The 17,722-nt window shown below is 43.7% G+C and overlaps 1 protein-coding gene across 4 annotated transcripts in view; it reads left to right on the top strand.

Annotated features, from left to right (window-relative positions):
* The window catches only part of VAC14 (VAC14 component of PIKFYVE complex), a 1,997,670-nt gene that overhangs the window by 615,307 nt on the left and 1,364,641 nt on the right, over positions 1-17,722 (top strand). For all 4 annotated transcript variants that reach the window (XM_069654807.1, XM_069654798.1, XM_069654816.1 and 1 more), the window contains exon 11: positions 4,690-4,750. In XM_069654807.1, coding sequence (XP_069510908.1) covers positions 4,690-4,750 — 61 coding nt within the window. The remainder of the gene's footprint in view (positions 1-4,689; positions 4,751-17,722) is intronic.

A 17,722-nucleotide genomic window follows, 5' to 3' on the forward strand; every position in this document is an offset into this window, starting at 1 on the left:
TCTGAAGAAATTGCGGCCAGTGCAACACCAGGTGGAGGGTGACAAGTAGAGACACATTCTGGAAACTGGACCGTTCTTGCTCGCCAATCGATCAGAGGATTGTGTTTCTCTAACCAAGGTATTCCTAGAATAATCTGAAACTGAGTGGCCTTGATCACATCGAACACGATCTTCTCATGGTGTCAATCTTGACTTACTAGCGTCACCTCTTGAGTGGTATGCGTTACTGGCCCGGAGGCTATCTCCGTACCATCCACCGTAGTAATGACGTCCTTTACAGCCTTGGGACAAAGAGTTAGATTCATCCTCAAAACCATTCCATGATCCACATAATTGCCGATGGCACCGCTGTCGACGTAAGCTTCAATTGCATGTAATCGATCCGGATTATCAGGGCTAATGAGGACCATAGGTATCACGAAATGCGAGGTCACGGAACTGGTTTTCACGCTCGGCAAGAGGACCTCTATTCTTGTCGGGCGAGGTCGTTTCCCTGCTCAGAGTTTGTAACTTTGATAACTGCAGCTCCTACTGCCTTCTTGGCAGGTTTCACCGGACAGTCTCGAAGAAAGTGCCCTGAGTTTCCGCAATATAGGCATAATTGCAACTGTTTCCTCCTTTCCCGCTCCCTTTGTGTTAGAGGACCTTTCAGACCCCCTATTTGCATGGGTTCCCCGGAGTCTACTCCTTTGGAAGGAGTTGGCGGTTTGGAAAATACTCGAGCATCAAACTTGGAACGATCGGCCTTCCTGTTCTGCAGCCTGTGATCTATTTGAACGACCAAGTCTATATAATCCGAACAGTCTTGTGGGGGATTCACTACTTGGGCTAAAACGTCTTTGGGCTAAAACGTCTTTGAGCTCTCCACGTAGACCTCTATAAAACAGCGTAATCCTTTTGTCCTCAGGCCATTGAGTTTCCACTATTAGTCTATTGAAAGATGCAATATAAGCCAAAAGGTCTTGATTACCCTGTCGCAACGAAAGAAGCTCATTGTCCAAGGCCTGCCCCTGTGAATGTCTTGCGAACAGTTTTTCCATACTAAGCTGAAAGGCTTGAAAATCATGGAGAACCGGATCATCTTGATTAACTAGAGGGATCGACCAGTCTGCCGCATTGCCACTAAGGTACGAAAGTACAAAAGCTACTTTTGCTTGATCAGTTGGAAAGGCTGCTGGCCGGCATAAGAAGTGCAACCGGCACTGATTGATAAATACTGCAAACCTCTTTGGGTCACCAGAAAATCGTTCGGGCGGAGCCAGAGGTACATTCCCAGGTAGGTTGATCTGCACTGGATTCATAGAGGATGTTGAAGGAAGATTTGCCCCTGATGCGGGTAACGGGGTCAGTCCGGCTTGTGACTGTAGCACTTGTCTAGCAAGATTGTCTGTTCTCTCCTTGGAAATAATTAGTTCCCTTCTTAGAGCATTCGTTTCCTGACGAGCTGCATGCACTTCTGCCCTTAGTTCCCCAAGTAACCGGGCTAGGGGGTCAGTATCCGAGGTTTCCATAGCGCCTGGGCGAGAGTTTTGCGGTAGGCTTTGCGTTCTGTAACGCTCACCTGATTCTCGCAGAGGCGCCGGTCTTGACTGGGCGACTACCGTATCTTCAAAGGTGATGTGTAGCACCCGGTTGGCTCTTTGGGCTGGACCTCTGTGCACTGTATGCCTGACGTGTAGAGTAAGATGTCTGCAGATAGAAAATATGGGGTTAATGAACTGGGGTTATTGGGGTGTCCCTATCTCTTTCCTCTTCTCCTCTCCTGTAGACCCCCAAAGGTTACCGCTCTCACCTTAGGTAAGTGAATGCCGAGCTCTCCATCTGCCTCGGGGCAGGGTGCTGTAACCAGTTTCTTCACTGGATAGGTAGCGCAGGCCTCTTGACTTCAGAGGACTGCTGTCCGTCGTTTACTGCACGAACGGTAAGTTTCGAGTCATTCAAATGTCTTTAAAGTCTTTAGTAATGATGTCTCTTGTTTTGCAGGGTTCCGGCGATGGCGGATGACGGGCTGAAGTGAGTTGAAGATGGAGCCCGTGTGATGAATAGAAGCGCCTGGAAGCACGTAAGTAAGCGCTTGTTGCCTGCTTCACTATGCGCTCTAACTGTCTTTTTATTTTGCAGGTACGAGTTCGGAGCGGCTGCAGGGTGCCGGAATACCCACTGGATTAGATGTGGAAAGGAGTAATGGCACGTGAGTATTAAAGTTCCCCAATGTCTTTAAACGCAGCTTGTTTTGTCTTTCAGATGCGGGATGCAGCGCCGAAGGCCTCCGGAGCGTGCGAAGAGTTGGTAAACTTTTGTCTTTCAGATGCCGGAATGCAGTGTGAAGACCTCCGGAGCGCACGAAGAGTAGGTAAGCCTTTGCCTTTCAGATGCCGGAATGCTAACCTGTTCTTTCTTGTCTTTATAGGTGTTGCTGAAGACTGGATTCAGGATGGTAAGCCTTTGCCTTTCAGATGCCGGAATGCTAACCTGTTCTTTTTTGTCTTTATAGGTGTTGCTGAAGACTGGATTCAGGATGGTAAGCCTTTTTCCTTAGGCCCAGGACCGGATGCAGAAGACACGATGAGCGTTCTGCTGCAGAGGTTGCAGAATAACGCAAAGCAAGATTCATCCACCGGGTGTGGTTTAAATAGCCTCCTGTAGTGCTTAGGTGTCTCCTTCCACAGCCACGCCTAAGTAAGAAAAGAGTTCCTGGTAAGAAAAGAGTTCCTGCCTTCCAGAAGAGTTCCAGTGTTCTGAATCTAGGGAGTGGCTCCAGCCCCACCCAACAGGAAAAGTAGTTCCAAACAGAAGAGGATCAGAGGCTCAACTGGCAGGCAAGTAAGCAGCATGGTCTGCTGAAGGTAAGTCCACCCAAGCATTATGAGCCCGGCGCTTCCAGCGCTGGGACTGGGCATATTTATGAGCCTGGTGCCACTGGCGCCAGGACTGGGTCCAAAAGGTCCCAATTGGGACTGGTTGGCACTCGGAACCTGGGTTATGGATCTGCTTCCAAGGGAGCTTTAATCAAGTCTGCAAAAAGGACAAGCATACTCGTCCTTAGCACTTAAGGTGTTAACTGTAGAGAGCCTCTCAGAACCGGCATCCGCTATGCAAATAGTGGTGGCTTTGACGTCGCTGCTTCCCTTCTTCTTCCACTGCAGTGTGGAGTCACAGCAATCACTCCACCTTCTACTTCTCCTAATGGGCAGAACCTGTGGGGGTCTTATATACTCAAAGGTCCCGCTCAGGTGTGGGTCATTAGAATAACTAGACTCCACCTTGCAGTCTAGTGCCTCTTCCTCGTCCCAATACTTTGGGGACTTCAAGTCCCACAATGCCCAATGTTCAGAATACTTCTTGTAGTCTGAATATTGTCCTTACCATTACTCACTTCACTCTTATTATTAATGAAGGATTCAAAATGAGTTTTAAAAGGACTTAATGATTAGTTTGGATTTAAAGGAGCGTTAGCTTCATCAGAACTTAAGATGTTATTATTCTGATGTCCACATTTATCATTTCCCCATTGACTACAGAGTTTTCACTATCATAAATGTGGGCAGTGTTGTGAAGGGGAGTCTTCCTTTTGACACATGATTGATTCTGTTTCTTGTGTTGTTTATGACGGTTTTCACAACCACCAAGATGGATAGCTTTGCGAAAGGAAACCTCACTCTGACAGCAAGCCATTCCATATTCAGGCATTACAGACATCTCTCCCTTTGAGGAAGACAAATACTGTGTCTCTTCCAACTAAGTCCTTCTCTTCCCTCTGGGCCCTTCTCCTCCCAGCTAATACCACCCCCAGGGTAGGACCAGGTAGCACCTGCCTTGCTCTGGCCACCTGGGAGGAGACTTTTGGTAGGGTCTTTGTGAGGACTCTGCAGGATTCATCACAATATCCTCAATTGTATTTTGATTTGTACTTGTTTATATGTTTCTAGGTCCCCTGCCTTGCTTTTCAGTATGCACAACTCTAAAAATCTGCTTTAAAATGAATATTAATTGCCCTCGGCAGCATCTCCTTGTTTGTGCTGTGTATGGGTGCAAACATAGGGACTGGATGAGACCTGTTCAGCCAACATTTAGGTAAGTGAGGAATTAAAAAAGAATGTGAAGCTAAAGCACTTGTTTGTGTGTCTGGCCACACGTACTTCATAAGTAGGGACCCATCACTCTGATAACGCATGGCAGAGCAGCATAGACTTGGAGTTCTTGAATCACCATAAATATGATTTCTCATGTTTCATAAGCCAGTCTTTGTTAAGTGTGGTACATATTTGAAGAATTGGGTAAGGAAGCGGCAATCTAGTCTAGTTACTAAATTGCTGTCTTTGGAATTCAAATATCTCTTTTGTAATCCCAGTTGCGTTGGAAATAAAAACAAACAATACTGTGTAGAACAGTGTCAAATATTTTCACATACGCTGCTGCATTCCACTCTGGATCGCAGCTGGATGTGTTATCCAGTATGCACCATATGCACAACCCTCTGCTCTATGGGTCCTATTGTGATTCTTTTCTACTCCTTAGAGGGTCCATGCTAAAACCAATACCAAAAATTGAAAACAAGGTTGTGAATCAAACATCATTTCAGTGTTTAATGTACCAAAACTTTCCAAGTATCGTATTCATTTTGGACTCTACCCTCATTGCATGTTGTTCAGAATTAAATCTTCTGGTTTCTGTTTTTTCTTTCTCTAGGACAGTTGAACACTACTAATGACACAAGCTTTGGGAACATGAGTGTGTTTGCTCAAGTTGGGTAAGATGCTTTTGCACTCAATATGCGTCGTATTTAAAGTTTTTTTCTCTTGACAAATGATTTTGAAGAGGTGCTGCATCTATATTATAATAATGGTCACAGCTGTCGTGGGGAAAGCTGGAGGACATAAGCAAAAATGCTATCAAAAGTCTGGTTGCAAGTAGTTGAATGTTGGGAGGAAGCAGAGCTGTACGAGCCGTGGACATTGTCAAAGACAATGTTTAGACCAGATGTTTCCCATTCTTTTGTGAAGGGTATTCAGTTAAATCTTTTTTTTTAAAGAACTTGATTTTTTAAACCATAGGACATAGAGAAAACAATTAGCAAACTGAAAGGAATATGCAGTCTGGGCATTAAGCAACAACCTAAACATTTACCTGGCAACATCACACAAGTTTACAATATTTCAGGACGGGCTAGGGTCCTGAAAGACAGCAGCCACCTCCTCTGTATTCCCATTGTTTTGGGTAGCTCTTTGAATGGGCTTGAGACTTCCCTGAATTCAGACCAAATGTCCAACGGTGGTGATGCAGGGGGAGTCTGGTCCCAATAATTGATTTTGATGTCTGTAGTCCAAATGAGATCCTTCAAACATTTGTCCACTAATGGGGGAGTATGGTGTGACCATGACCGCAGAATACGCCTCTTGGCCATTATATGGCTTTCCCTACCATCTCTCTCACTGTGTCCAGGAAAGCCACCTACAAACACTGGATCAGTGGGCAAGGACCCTTCACCCTCCTCAGCACGTTTTTTGCAGGCATTGTCATACAAAAGGTCAAATTTGGCTTCTCGCTAGGGTCATGTAGACAGCTGCAGTATATTATACTTTATGAGCTTATACCTAGCATGAATATCTACTTTGCGGGTACAAGTACACATTCTCCCCCATAATTTGTCATCCAATGAAACCTGCAAATCATACTCCCATTTAGATTTGGCACTGATTTGGTATTGCTGCAATTGACCCATTGCCAATTTATATAGCATTTATATAGCATGGAGACCGCATGCTCACAACCAGTTGACCTCACCAGGCACTTCAAGGAAGGGGATGGTGCAGATTTAGCATAGATACCAGGGTCCCAGGAAGCTCAGTAAGCTGTGTCATCTTTTGATACTTTGTTAGAATAGTAAGTTCCTCTGATACTTTTACTATCGCTGCAGTGAGCATGATTTCCTGGCCGGAGATCAGTCTGTTCCAGAATGCGTCTTGGATTAGGCTCTCTTCTCTGCTGACAAATCTCCTCAGAAAAGACACTCTTATGGCCCATGTGCCTTCGCACTCCAACAGTAGATGTTTCAAGGTTTGGAGGTTCGAAGTTTTACAGATTTCGCAGAATTTTATAGCCTTTTCTCCCTGGTTTCTTTGAGCCAATATTTCTCCTGTGTAGGCTAAATTCAGACGTAGTCTGAGAAAGCTGTTTCTTATCTCACGATCTGGGAATTTTTCCAGGTAACGTGGCATGGTTCCGAGTTTCCTGTCTACTATCAGGAAGGAGTTCGGTGATTTTAGGTTTCTAACTCTTGTGATTGTGTCGATCCAGTCAGCCATTTTTAGATTTTTTTTTACTTTCAAGGGGTTTTGTAGAAGAATTTCTGTTGTTAAGTCAAGCTTATGCAGAATCTGTCCAATCTTCTCTTCTAGGCTCGATAGCTGGTTTGATTTTGCTTTCTTTAGATGTTGGTTTATGTCGAAAAAGAGAGTGGCCTTACTGGCTGTGATTATATTACGGTAGAGTGAGAGAAGTTTCCACTCTGCATAGCAGCTCAATGAGGTCAAGCCTAGTTCGAACCTCAGACTGACTGGCGATGTGCACATTGGTAGCCAAATGGATGATTTCCAAATGAGGCCCTCAATTTTGTTCCAATCATAGTTCCACAGCAAAGGTTTTGCCTCCAATCCATAGAGGAGGACAGGAACTACTTTGCCTACATAGAATTTCTTGAGTGGTAACAATGAAAATTTACAGAATTTTCCGTTTAAGTTTTTCATTTGCGCAATGATTTTCGAGGTCTTGTTGAGAATAGATGAGTTCACCTTATTTACAGTTGGATGGGCTAAGACTTCGTATCCCAGGTATATGAGCTCATCTACTCGGGGAATTTCCTCGTTGTCCAACACCCAGATCCTTGATGTTACCTTTTTTCTTGGATGTTTGAAAATCAGGACCTTGGATTTTAGTGGGTTGATTATTAAGCCATTTAACTTGGCATATTCATTGAGTTTGGATAAAAGATGTTGTAGTCCTAATGCTGATCCATCCAAAAGAACAAGATCATCCGCATAGGCCAGCCAGTGTAGTCTTCTGCTGTTAATCCTGGGACAGATAAGCGACGCCGAGGCCAGAAAGTCTCCAATGTCTGATAGAAAAAGGTTGAAAAGCAGTGGTGCACCCAAGCATCCTTGTCGTACCCCTTTAAGGACCTGGATTGCTTCTGAAAGGTTGCCGGCGTCATCCAGCCTCACTCTGATCGTAGTGTTTTTATGTAGTTCGACAAGCATAGCAGCAGGGGGGCTGGAATTCCCCGTTTGTTCATTTTCTGCCAGAGGAGTGATCTGTCCACCAGGTCAAATGCCTTGGACAGATCTACCCATGCCCCATACAGCGGCGAGCCTTCTTTCTCATTCGAGCTTTCGCTCAACAGGTTCAGTGTAAGGCCATTAAGGCTGGTAGAAAGACCCTTCCTGAAACCTGTTTGGTGCGGGGGGAGAATCTCATTTGAGTCCACCCATAGAGAAAGTTCCCTCAGTAATATTCTCATGAATATTTTGCTGTCGATATCCAAGAGGGCTATGGGTCGATAGCATGTTGGACTTAGCCTATCACCCCCTTTGAAGAATGGAATCATCACTGCATTCTTCCACGATGGTGGAAAAGTTTTTTCCCTCAATATTCCTTGAAAGAGATGGAATAGCAGTTTTGACCAAAGTTTTGGCTGATTTTTTAACACCTGATATGTGAGGCCGTTCGGACCTGCAGCTTTCGAGGTAGAGGATGATGTTATAAGTTCTTCAATGTCGTCTTCGGTAAAATCCAGAGACCAGGTGATGTTGCTGATGTTAATGTCTCTTGAGCCTGTTGCATCGAAGTTCTTGGCCAGATGTTCTACCCACTTGTGTTCCGACACTAAGTTGCAAAGAGCACTGTTTTGGCCAGTTTCAAGTTGATTTAGAGCTGCCCAAAAGTTTCTGCAATTATTTGTACTAAGAAGCGAAAGCATTTTCTCCCCATCCTCTTGAACTTTTAAATGTTTGTGATTCTTAGACCAGTTTCTATAAATTTGTTTGGTTTTTTTAAGTTTTTGAATACAGCCAAAAGGATCTTCTGCTCTGGTCTGTCTTATACTTCGCAGTGTTTGTCGCAGACTTCTTTTTCTTTTGAAAGTTTCCTCGTCGAAGTGATGGAGATGTGTCTGTTTCCCCACTATTTGTACTTCACTTGGTCGGCAAGTGGACCATATAAACTTTCCGAATTTTTCTGGATGACACTTTTCGGCCACTATTGAGGGATGAATTATTGCTAGCTGATCATTCAAATTTTCCCCCCCATGTTTGTACTTGAGTACTTTCAATTTCCCTCTGGAGCCCTCCAGGTCCTGTCTGATGCGTGGGTTTGCAGAACACTGAATTTCGGGAAAGTAGAGTTCCAACCTCGCGTGATCACTTCCCCCTTCCCAATCTAAGGTGAAATGATGTTGGTGCATGGTAAGTGATGATGAGGCGAAGATGTAGTCTATAATTGATTGCAACCTTCCCTGCCGCCATGTTGGTCCGGGGTTGTCCGTACTGCTATCGTCTATAGATATCAGATCGAGATCCCATGATTGGAAGAAGTCCCACCATTGTTTACCTTTCTGTGTGGTACTGTGTTTAGGAAAGCTGTTTTTCCTATTTCCTACACTAATGAGGTCTGTATTCAGGTCCCCTGCTACAACAATCTGTGCTCCTATGTGATTCATCTTGACCCTAGAGAGGAGTTCATTTAGAGTTTCTATGAAGTCTCGGAGTTTAGAAATGGCTGGGTTCCAATAGATGTTTACCAAGATGAGATTGGCCTGGCATTCATTCTGTCTTATCTCTGCTTTACTGGCCTGAATGCCCACTGGGTTATTACATAGCGTGACCACATTTTTAATGGCGGAATTTTTGGTTGCTATTAACATTCCTCCTGCTGGTCTTCCTTTGGCTTTTTGAGAGGCCATGAGGTTTTGCACTGTGAAGCCCTCTATCTCGATAGAGTTTGCTAACCATGTCTCCTGGAATAAAAAAGATATCATTGCGCTCTAAGAGGTCGTTTTTGAGTTGCTTTTTCTTCAAGAAGCTTGGACCTCTGGTGTTCCAGGAGACTAATCTAAGGCCTCTCTGACTAAAGACTGTTCTGTTCCTCGCCCAGTTTCTGGAGGATTTGCGAGATGATTTCTGGGAGTTTAGTTATCAGATCGTCTTTTAATCTGCGACCACTTGTTGCGTTGCTTTGGGGCCCTCTAGTAGTTCCGGCAGTACCCACAGCAGTGGGTGCATGTTCCTCAACGGTCTGATTAAACCACCGGTAATTTCCAGATATTCCTTCTTCCTCTGATTCATAAACCCAGAGCCCTTCTTTAGCCAAATCATCTTTATTGTTGATAAGCGCCTGTTGTGCCTTTCTTGAGGTGAGAGCTATCTCCACGAAGAATTTATCCTCCCTGAATGGGAAGGCTAAATATTCAATGTCCTCTGAATCAAAAAGAAAGAGATTGTAATTCTTTTGAATTTCTGACAATAGGACAGTTCTGCATAGTGATGTCCTTGTACTCTGATTCTCTAGTCTAAGCCACAACCTTGGGATTGTAAAGTTTGATGCCGCTACTTCCTCTTTTCCTACCATAGGGGTTTGTTGTTTTTGTTCGTTTTTCTCTCTTTCTCCATTTTGAGGAAACCTTTCCAGGTTTTTAAATTTCCCGGACCCGTTCCAGCAGACAACTTCATTGAATGAGAAGCTTGGTGATGTCACATCTTTGATGGCTGACACGGGAGGTGTATTTTTTTCTTGTAATGCAGGAGCTTTTTTACCTGACGGTTTCAGAAAAATAGGGGCCATTTTTATGAATGCTTGCTTAGGCTCCCCGCTAAGTTCCTTTCTTGGTTCTTTATGTAAGTTTTGTTTTAGAAATATTGGAGCGATCTTGATGTTTGTAGAGACCGGTGTGCTTTTTTGATTGTCGGAAGCTGCGGGTAATGAAAATATCAGATCCGTTTGCATACCAAAGTTTGATGTTTGAACCTTGATTTTACTAGGACTCTCTCTGCCCGTTGAGCACTTCTTTTTGCCCTGGGTTGTCTCAGGAACACTCTTGCTTACTAGGGCATCATGTGCTTTCGATGTTTGTGAAAGGTTAGTAACTGGAGATGCAATAACGATGGAATCAGCTGTCTTTTCAGCTGTGGGAGTAGTAAGATTTTTCAGGAATGTGTTTATCCCTGCTTTCTTTTTTGCCTTATTTTTCTGATTTTTGGGTTTCTTCATTGTTTCCCCTGCAGGTTGAGAAGAGGTAGCCTCTCTTTGTTTGCCCCTTTTATGACATTTTCTCCTTCTCAGTATCTGTGGAGCCTCGATATTCTGATTTAAACTGTCGGTTTTCTTTTCTTCCTCCTCTTGGGTTTTATGAGGGCTGTTGTTAATGACTTCTATATAGTCAATATCTACATTTGCCAGCCTTCGAAATTCTTCCAAGATTGAGTCTGAGAGTGGTGTATCATCGAAGAGATCTTTTGGCCCTTCTTCGTTTAGAGTCTTGTTCTGTGTTTGCAGTTTTTGAATTTCCGAGGCGATTGTCTTTGAGTTTGTGAGTGGTTGAATTACTTTTTGCCCCCTCCTTCAGTAGGCTTTGAATTTGGGCGATGTCTAGCCCCTGTTTGATGCCCTCTATTTGTGTTTCCTTTAGAATTGGAATCAGAATGCTATTCAAGATATTGTTTACAGCAACCATAGATGATTCATTTTTCGCAATTTCCTGCGACATTTCCAACAGATGTCCTGCTTGTGTTTGCACCTCTGTTCTTAGTAATTCGAACACTGAGACCAGAGAATTTAGAACATAGCTCAGGGCTGCCAATGTGTTTCCTGATGCCAATGGAGGACCTTCTGGTGAGATGGCCAATGGTTCTTCTTGTTGGCTGCGGTTTCTCAGTAAGATTGCCCTGGTTCCTTGAGTTTTGTTTGTTGGGGTGGTATTTGCTTCTGACCCCTCTGTTGATGTGTTTGTGGCCGGGGTATTGGGTTTATGTGTTGGTAAATGCCAGGTAGAGTCAATAATGCCCTCTAGGTCATTGGTGCTCTTGTTCCTTTTCCTGGGGAAGTGATCGTTAATTCTTGTCTGGATTTTTTCAGTTGTCAGAGTGTACTCTAACCCTCTTTTCCAAATTTTTTGAATATTAAGATTGGGGAATCTTTCCGCTGGAGTTTGTTGTGCGTCAAAATGGGTTTGAGTCTCCTGTGTGGCTACTGGATCTACTTCTGAGACAATAGATGCCCCCCTCCCTGACTCGCACCCTGCCTCTAGGTAAGACCCCTCTTGGACCTCCATGTCTTCTTCAAGAGGCGAACTGCGCAGTCTCATTACGGTTGTTATATTTATTGCTTGATGGTGTAGGTGCGTGCAAAACGCGCTAGTAAAATACCTGTTGGGTGCGCCTCAGACCGCCAAACAGCCGCACAACAGCCGATGGGCTTGTCTCCTGCCGGGCTTAACGCCGCAAGGGTGGTAAACTCCGTCCTTTGAGTCCGCCCCAGATCACGTGATCAGATCACGTGTCCAAGCGAAGCCGCGCCTCCTCCAGGAAGCGCGTTGCAGTGATCATTGCTGGCAAGAGTCTGTGAGAGAACTCGCAGTGCCAGATAGGATGTAGAAGGTAGGTCCGCTCCCAATCTCAGCGCTTTTGTGACCCCCTCATGCGGCGGCATTGGAATATACGGCCAACTTTTCCACCCAGCTTATCAATAAACTGTTGCTGCGCAACAAATGATCCCTCAGGATACATGTCTCCCAGGCGCTCAATTCCCAGTTTAGTCCAGGGGCCAGCTATTCATTTATCACAAGTAGGGTCTAGATACAGGATCACCAAGAGCCAGAGACGTAGACAGGGTAGGCCCTGGGCAGGCAACTCCCACCCAAAATCTGTAAATGCCCATTCCGGAGAACTCTCTGGGCCTTTACAGGTGTTAAAGTCACTGCGGTGAGCCCAATGACAATAGCTTCAGACGCCACTAGTTGGACAATCCTGGCTATGCCTCTGTCCAGGGCCCAAACTCAGGTGCATACAGAGTCATAACACCTATGTGGCGCAGGAGTCTTGCCCAGGGATCCATGGTACAGCGCACTCACCAGATCATATTTGCACTCATCTTGACCCGAACAAGAAATTAGTAGTGATTGCAATGTATAGGGGTATGCTGCAGTACTTTCTGCCTGGAGGTGTGGGTGCTGAAGATTACCCGGCATCCAGTAGTTCGCAAAGTGAGCCTGGGCATCCATATTGTACAGTTCCATATCAGGGGCTGAGAGGCCACCTTGCTTAAACAGCCTAGTGAGCACCTCCCAATGAATTTGAGGATGTTTAGGGGGCCAGACTAACTGGATCAATGAGGATCTCAATTAATGAAAAATTCCTTGCCCGGCATACACCGGGATAGTTTGAAAATAAATAAAGCATATTGGGGCGGGGTAAGCATTTTAGTGAGGGCGAATCCTGCACCAAACTGAGATTGCTAACAGTTTCCATCTTACCACCTTGTGTCTGAATGTTGGTAAAGCGGACCAATGGTTATCCGCTGGGAGTCTTGTATAGTCTTCGTTGATCTCCACATCTAGGTACCTCGCAGAAAATCCCTCCCTCATTTGGTCTCTTCAATCGGGTGCGCCCACAGTGTCGTCATTTAGGGGAAACAGTATCGACTTAGACTAACTTATTTTCACTCCTGTGTATAGCCCGAACTGAGTCCCCTCCTCAGTCAATGGATCTAAATTGATTCTGGGGGTTCTAATACATAATATGTGTGTTTAGTCGGAAGAAGAAGACGGACACCTGGTTGATATTTTAAGGATTCTTTTTTTAAACTATAAGAAGAAGGTCTAGCTTTCCCTACTGCTAAAGGGATTACCCCACCTATCTAAAGAAACTAAATATGCTCGTCCAAATCTAGTTCTACCTAACCCAACCACTAAGATGAATAATTCTAAATTAGGCCAAGTGAGCATCTCTCTTCTCCTGGTCTTGTCTTCTGGTACTTTTGTTATAGAAATGTCTTTGGCCAAAGAATGTAAGTTTCATAACACAATCTTCCTTGATTTCTTCTTGCTATTTCCTTCATGAGCTATAGCTCTTCTAAATTATTCTTGTCCTTTCTTTAGGGTTCCATTTAGGATAGTCTTCCTTGAGATATTCTCTGTTGGTTGTGTCCTTGGTTGTATATTTCCCCCAGACTTTAAACTCACCCTTACCCAGGTTTGTTGTGATTTTATCCAACTCGAGCATTCCCCTGCCCTGGCTTCTTGTTATTGAATTGTCTCTTGTTAAGGATTTTAAAGAGGCATCACACTCCAGACCAGGCCTCTTTTCACTGGGTAAGGGATGTGGCGCACAATAAAAACACTTTTAAATGTATGAATTTGGATTCAGCTTTGAGAAGGTAGCCAACCCGTCTCGCCCCCCTCTCCCCCCTTAATGTACATCCTGTGTCGCAATGGACCATGAACCAGGCCGGTGTGTAATAATAGAATATTTATTTTTAATTATGAATAAAATCAAACACATTCATTATAGGGCAGCAATCACCAGTGTGCTGATAATTACACAGTAAAAGTATATAATACACTTAGTTTGACCTTTTTACATGAGATATACAATGCACAATTGAAGGAAAGCAAGATTACTTTTTGAGTAATTCTTTTAAATGGCACCACAGTTAAGCATTCCCCCTGCAACACCCCCTCAAATCTTGTTAACCAAATTTGTGGGTGGAGAGGAGTAGCAAGGAGTCAAGTATACAATGCAAAAATCGGATTGAAAATCCAACCTACCATCCCTGAATGGGAGGCAAAATTCGGATTGAGCTCCCTTGAAAAATTTGCAAAATGGCACTCAGAATTAATGAATGGTGATTTTACATGTGCGGTTGAATGAATAAGGCAAGAATGTGTATGGCTGTATCAAAGAAGCATGAAAACGGACACGCTACAAGTCAATGTACTAAACAACGGGCATACCGTGTAGAAAATCAACTTTGGAAAGAAAAATAGTGCAGCAAAATCACACGTGGCAGGATTGCAATTTCTTGACTTTTACAGGTTTAAATTAGCAAAACGACTTGGAAAATGAGCTGAACAGACAAAATCAGAATGCGGTTTTAACGCTAAGGTACAAAGGCACATAACAGGTATGATATGAAAGTGAAAGGGTGACTTTCTGATGGGTTACAGTATGAGATTCTGTAAAGGAAAGGAAAAATCATTTTTTTTTTTAAATGAAAGCAATTACACAGGGAAAATCGATTTAAAAAGGAAAATGAAAAGTTTTACTGAGACTATATTTTAGTGGCTAGAAAAGGGGAACGCTGCCCACAAAAAAGGTTAATTGGCAATTTTAACCCCTTCACGCTGTGTCTCTTTATATGGGAATTAATTAATTTATTCCAAATATTACTAAGGACTTATACAACAGACTGAAATGATTTGGAAAGAATGGCGCTAACACAAGGAGATTACTATGGATTTTCCTAAGAACAGGATACACAGAGGATTATAACAATTTTAAGAATTTACTAGGGCATTTATAGGAGTTCTATGGGATTGGACATAATACCAGGTAACAAAGCAAGTGATGCAGTTTTTTTGGTTACTGGGGAAGGTAAATACTTACAACAAGCACTTGAATGGAATAGTTTTGACAGCTAGCCGGGCCCTGAGACACGGGACAAAGATCTGGTCACTTGCGCAACAGCTGGGCTGTCCTCTAGGGACGCAGCAAGGCAACCGGGGTCTGGTCTCAGTAGACAGCGGGGTGCATCAGCTGGGCTCTCCCTGAATTATTGGGATTTTGTAGGGTTTTAATTCTGGATCAGTGGTTCTGCCTAGGTAAGAGGTTCTGCCTGGATCAGCTATCAGCTACCCCTGGCCTGGCACTGGAATCTGGAATCTTGCAGGGTGAATGTGGAATGTCTGGATGTTGATTTTTGAATGCTGGATTTTCTTGAATGTCTGTCTGTCTGTATGTCTCCACCTTATATAGACCGGATGACATCAGAGGATTTTTACTATGTGGGCAGAACTAAGCTAGACATACCTCTAAAATGGGATAGGCCAGTCAGTGGATGTCGCTGCCTCCCTGTAAGCAGATTGGACTGAAGGAAGTGACTCAGTTTTAGTGTGTGTGTGTGTTTTTATGAGGTGCTTTGTTATGCCATGATTACTTTTACCAAAATCAGTTATGACACAAAATGCTAATTTTTATAAACGTCACCCTTATAAAAAATTAGATGGGCAAATACCATATTTCACATGGAACATACTATTCCAAACGCCAAGTTTGTGTGATATTGCTTTGCTCTCCTGGCATTCTTTCACAATTTCTATGGAAACTATTTTGTCAAAAATTCTACAATTGTCTACATATATACATATTATCACTGGGCATATTTTTATTACGTTTCAAAACTGTACCATGGAGCTTTCCCCAGAAATGACAATTTACTGGCGTTTGCGTCCACCACATGTCAGAAAAATCTACAATGTCTTATTTTAATGGCGCAAAATTGACATTTAAAGCGGTCATAATTTCACATTACTGTTTCTGTCCATTACTGAAATAAATGTCATGATATAAGCAGTCTTTGAAATCAAATGGGCTGACTTTGTTTCCAAATATGGACAGTCCTTCCAACCCCCAGCCACATGTCATGCTCAGGTCAGCTTTGCCCAGGGTTGCTATGGATTCACTTTTGATACTAGGCAGCTGAAGCTCTAGAGAGGTGTCGGAGGAATTCACACTTCAGTGGCAGGGCTGTCCATTGTCCAATGCTAGGGGAAATGCCATTCCATCTGACGAGGTCGCAAATTCTCACACCTTGGCCCTTTCATTGGTAAAGGGACTTCCTTTGAAGTGTTCTCCTTTTGCCAAACTGGTTCTGCTGGTCTCAAACAGCTTTCAAATATTTTTTTTCACTTTCTTTTTATAGTATACATTTAAACCAAACCTCATCCCCCCCTAAAATACTATTTCTGTGAAAGTATTTGGGATGAGTTCACATGTTAACATTCAAAGTGTTATTTCACTTCCGTTCCAAAAACAAATTTACACGTGTTTATTTTACATGGGGATTTCACCAGATGCAGTTTCTTTGACACACATTATCAGAGCAGCCTGGACAGATCAGATCAGTTTCATGGCAGGGAAAAGTGCTAGAAATAGTTTTCTTGATGCATAGCAGGGGGAAAAGCTTTATTTTTGAAGTCCTCTGCATGGGTTAATTTGTTGCAAAAGTAAACGCGGGTCACACGCCTGAAACTAATTTCTCTGCTGTTCATAGATTTTGCTTGAGACACAGTGCCTTTCAGGGAGGAATGCCCACCTTTGCTGGTGTACAACCTGAAAATAGATGGGCATGAATGTGTTTTATCAGCAACCAAACTGTGTACTGTTGAAAAGATGGAAATAGCATCAGTGCACAGTCATTTTAAACACAGAAAATGTTCTCTTTCAGTTAGAAATCTTCAGCTTTCAGCATAGCAGCGCTGCACAAAGCTGCTTTTAAATTCTTCTTTTTTGTGCACATGAAGAAAATAACTGCAGCAATTCTCAGGGTGTTATAAGTTTCATCCCGCCTCATATGTGCTCAACAGAGCCAGCGCAGCCATTATTTTTGGTAACTGCTAAAAATGCAGTTTTGATACAAGGGAATAAGTGCTCAGCAGAGCCAGCGCAACTATTCTTCTTGTAATTGCTGAATATGCAGTTTGGTGGTGTAGGGGAGTTCAGCTGGGCTGGTAAATGTACCCCACAGATCCCCCTCCCCAACCCCCTGCTTTCCTGAGACTTCTCGTTCAGGGAGAGGAGAGCAAAGTGGGATTCATTTAGTGGAGTTCTTCTTTCATCTGGGAGTGGCACGCCAAGATCTTCCTTCGGTCTTTCGTTGGAAAGTGTGGAGCAACACCCCCTTTCCAGGTCCCCGGGGAGGACCTCATCGGTCTAAGAGGGAATATGAGATAGATAAAGACAGGTATTAGACTCTTTCACTGACTGTCTTCCCGGAAGGTTGACATCAGTGGCACAAAACATATATTTACATTTATTAAAGTACTTCAACAATATCAGCAAACAATTACTTAACAAGGCAAAGACGTGATTGAACTTTTACACCACAGTTTCATTACATATTTTTGCAATACACTGACGAAGCAAGTACTCCCTGTTAGATATATATACCTATGGACCTACCCATTCCCTTCTGCCTTTTCTTTTTCTTGCTTCTTATTCTCCAGGTGTTTCCTCTATTTGACTTTCCTTGGGCTCCTCAATCAGCTGCAAAGTGTTGTCATGCCGCCGTCTTTTGGTGGCCGCTGGCGGTTATGGAAGGCTTGGCGTTGGCGGCGCCATTAGATGTTCCGTTTTTTTTTTCTTTCACTTCCTGGTTTATCGGTCTAGCCTTTTCTCTTGTTTCCGTATTTAACCACGCCCCTCTCTGGGCTCTGTGCGTTGCAACTTTGTTTCTTTCGCTTTGTTGCCGTGCTACTGTGTTTCCAGTACTTTTTCCTGTTGCCTGGTTTACTCATTAACTAAAGCAGTGTTTCTTTCTACTGCTTCTTCCCTTCCTTATTTACCTGTTTTCTCCGTTCTATCGATTCCCGTGCCTTTCGGGGCTCCTCTATTCCTTCCTGTTTTCCGGATCTCGTTCCGGTATCTGGCAGTGGTGTGTTCCTCCATCCCGGGTCCCC

This window comes from Ambystoma mexicanum, chromosome 1p, assembly GCF_040938575.1.
Source record: "Ambystoma mexicanum isolate Mex_15411 chromosome 1p, UKY_AmexF1_1, whole genome shotgun sequence".
Taxonomy (NCBI): Eukaryota; Metazoa; Chordata; class Amphibia; order Caudata; family Ambystomatidae; genus Ambystoma; species Ambystoma mexicanum.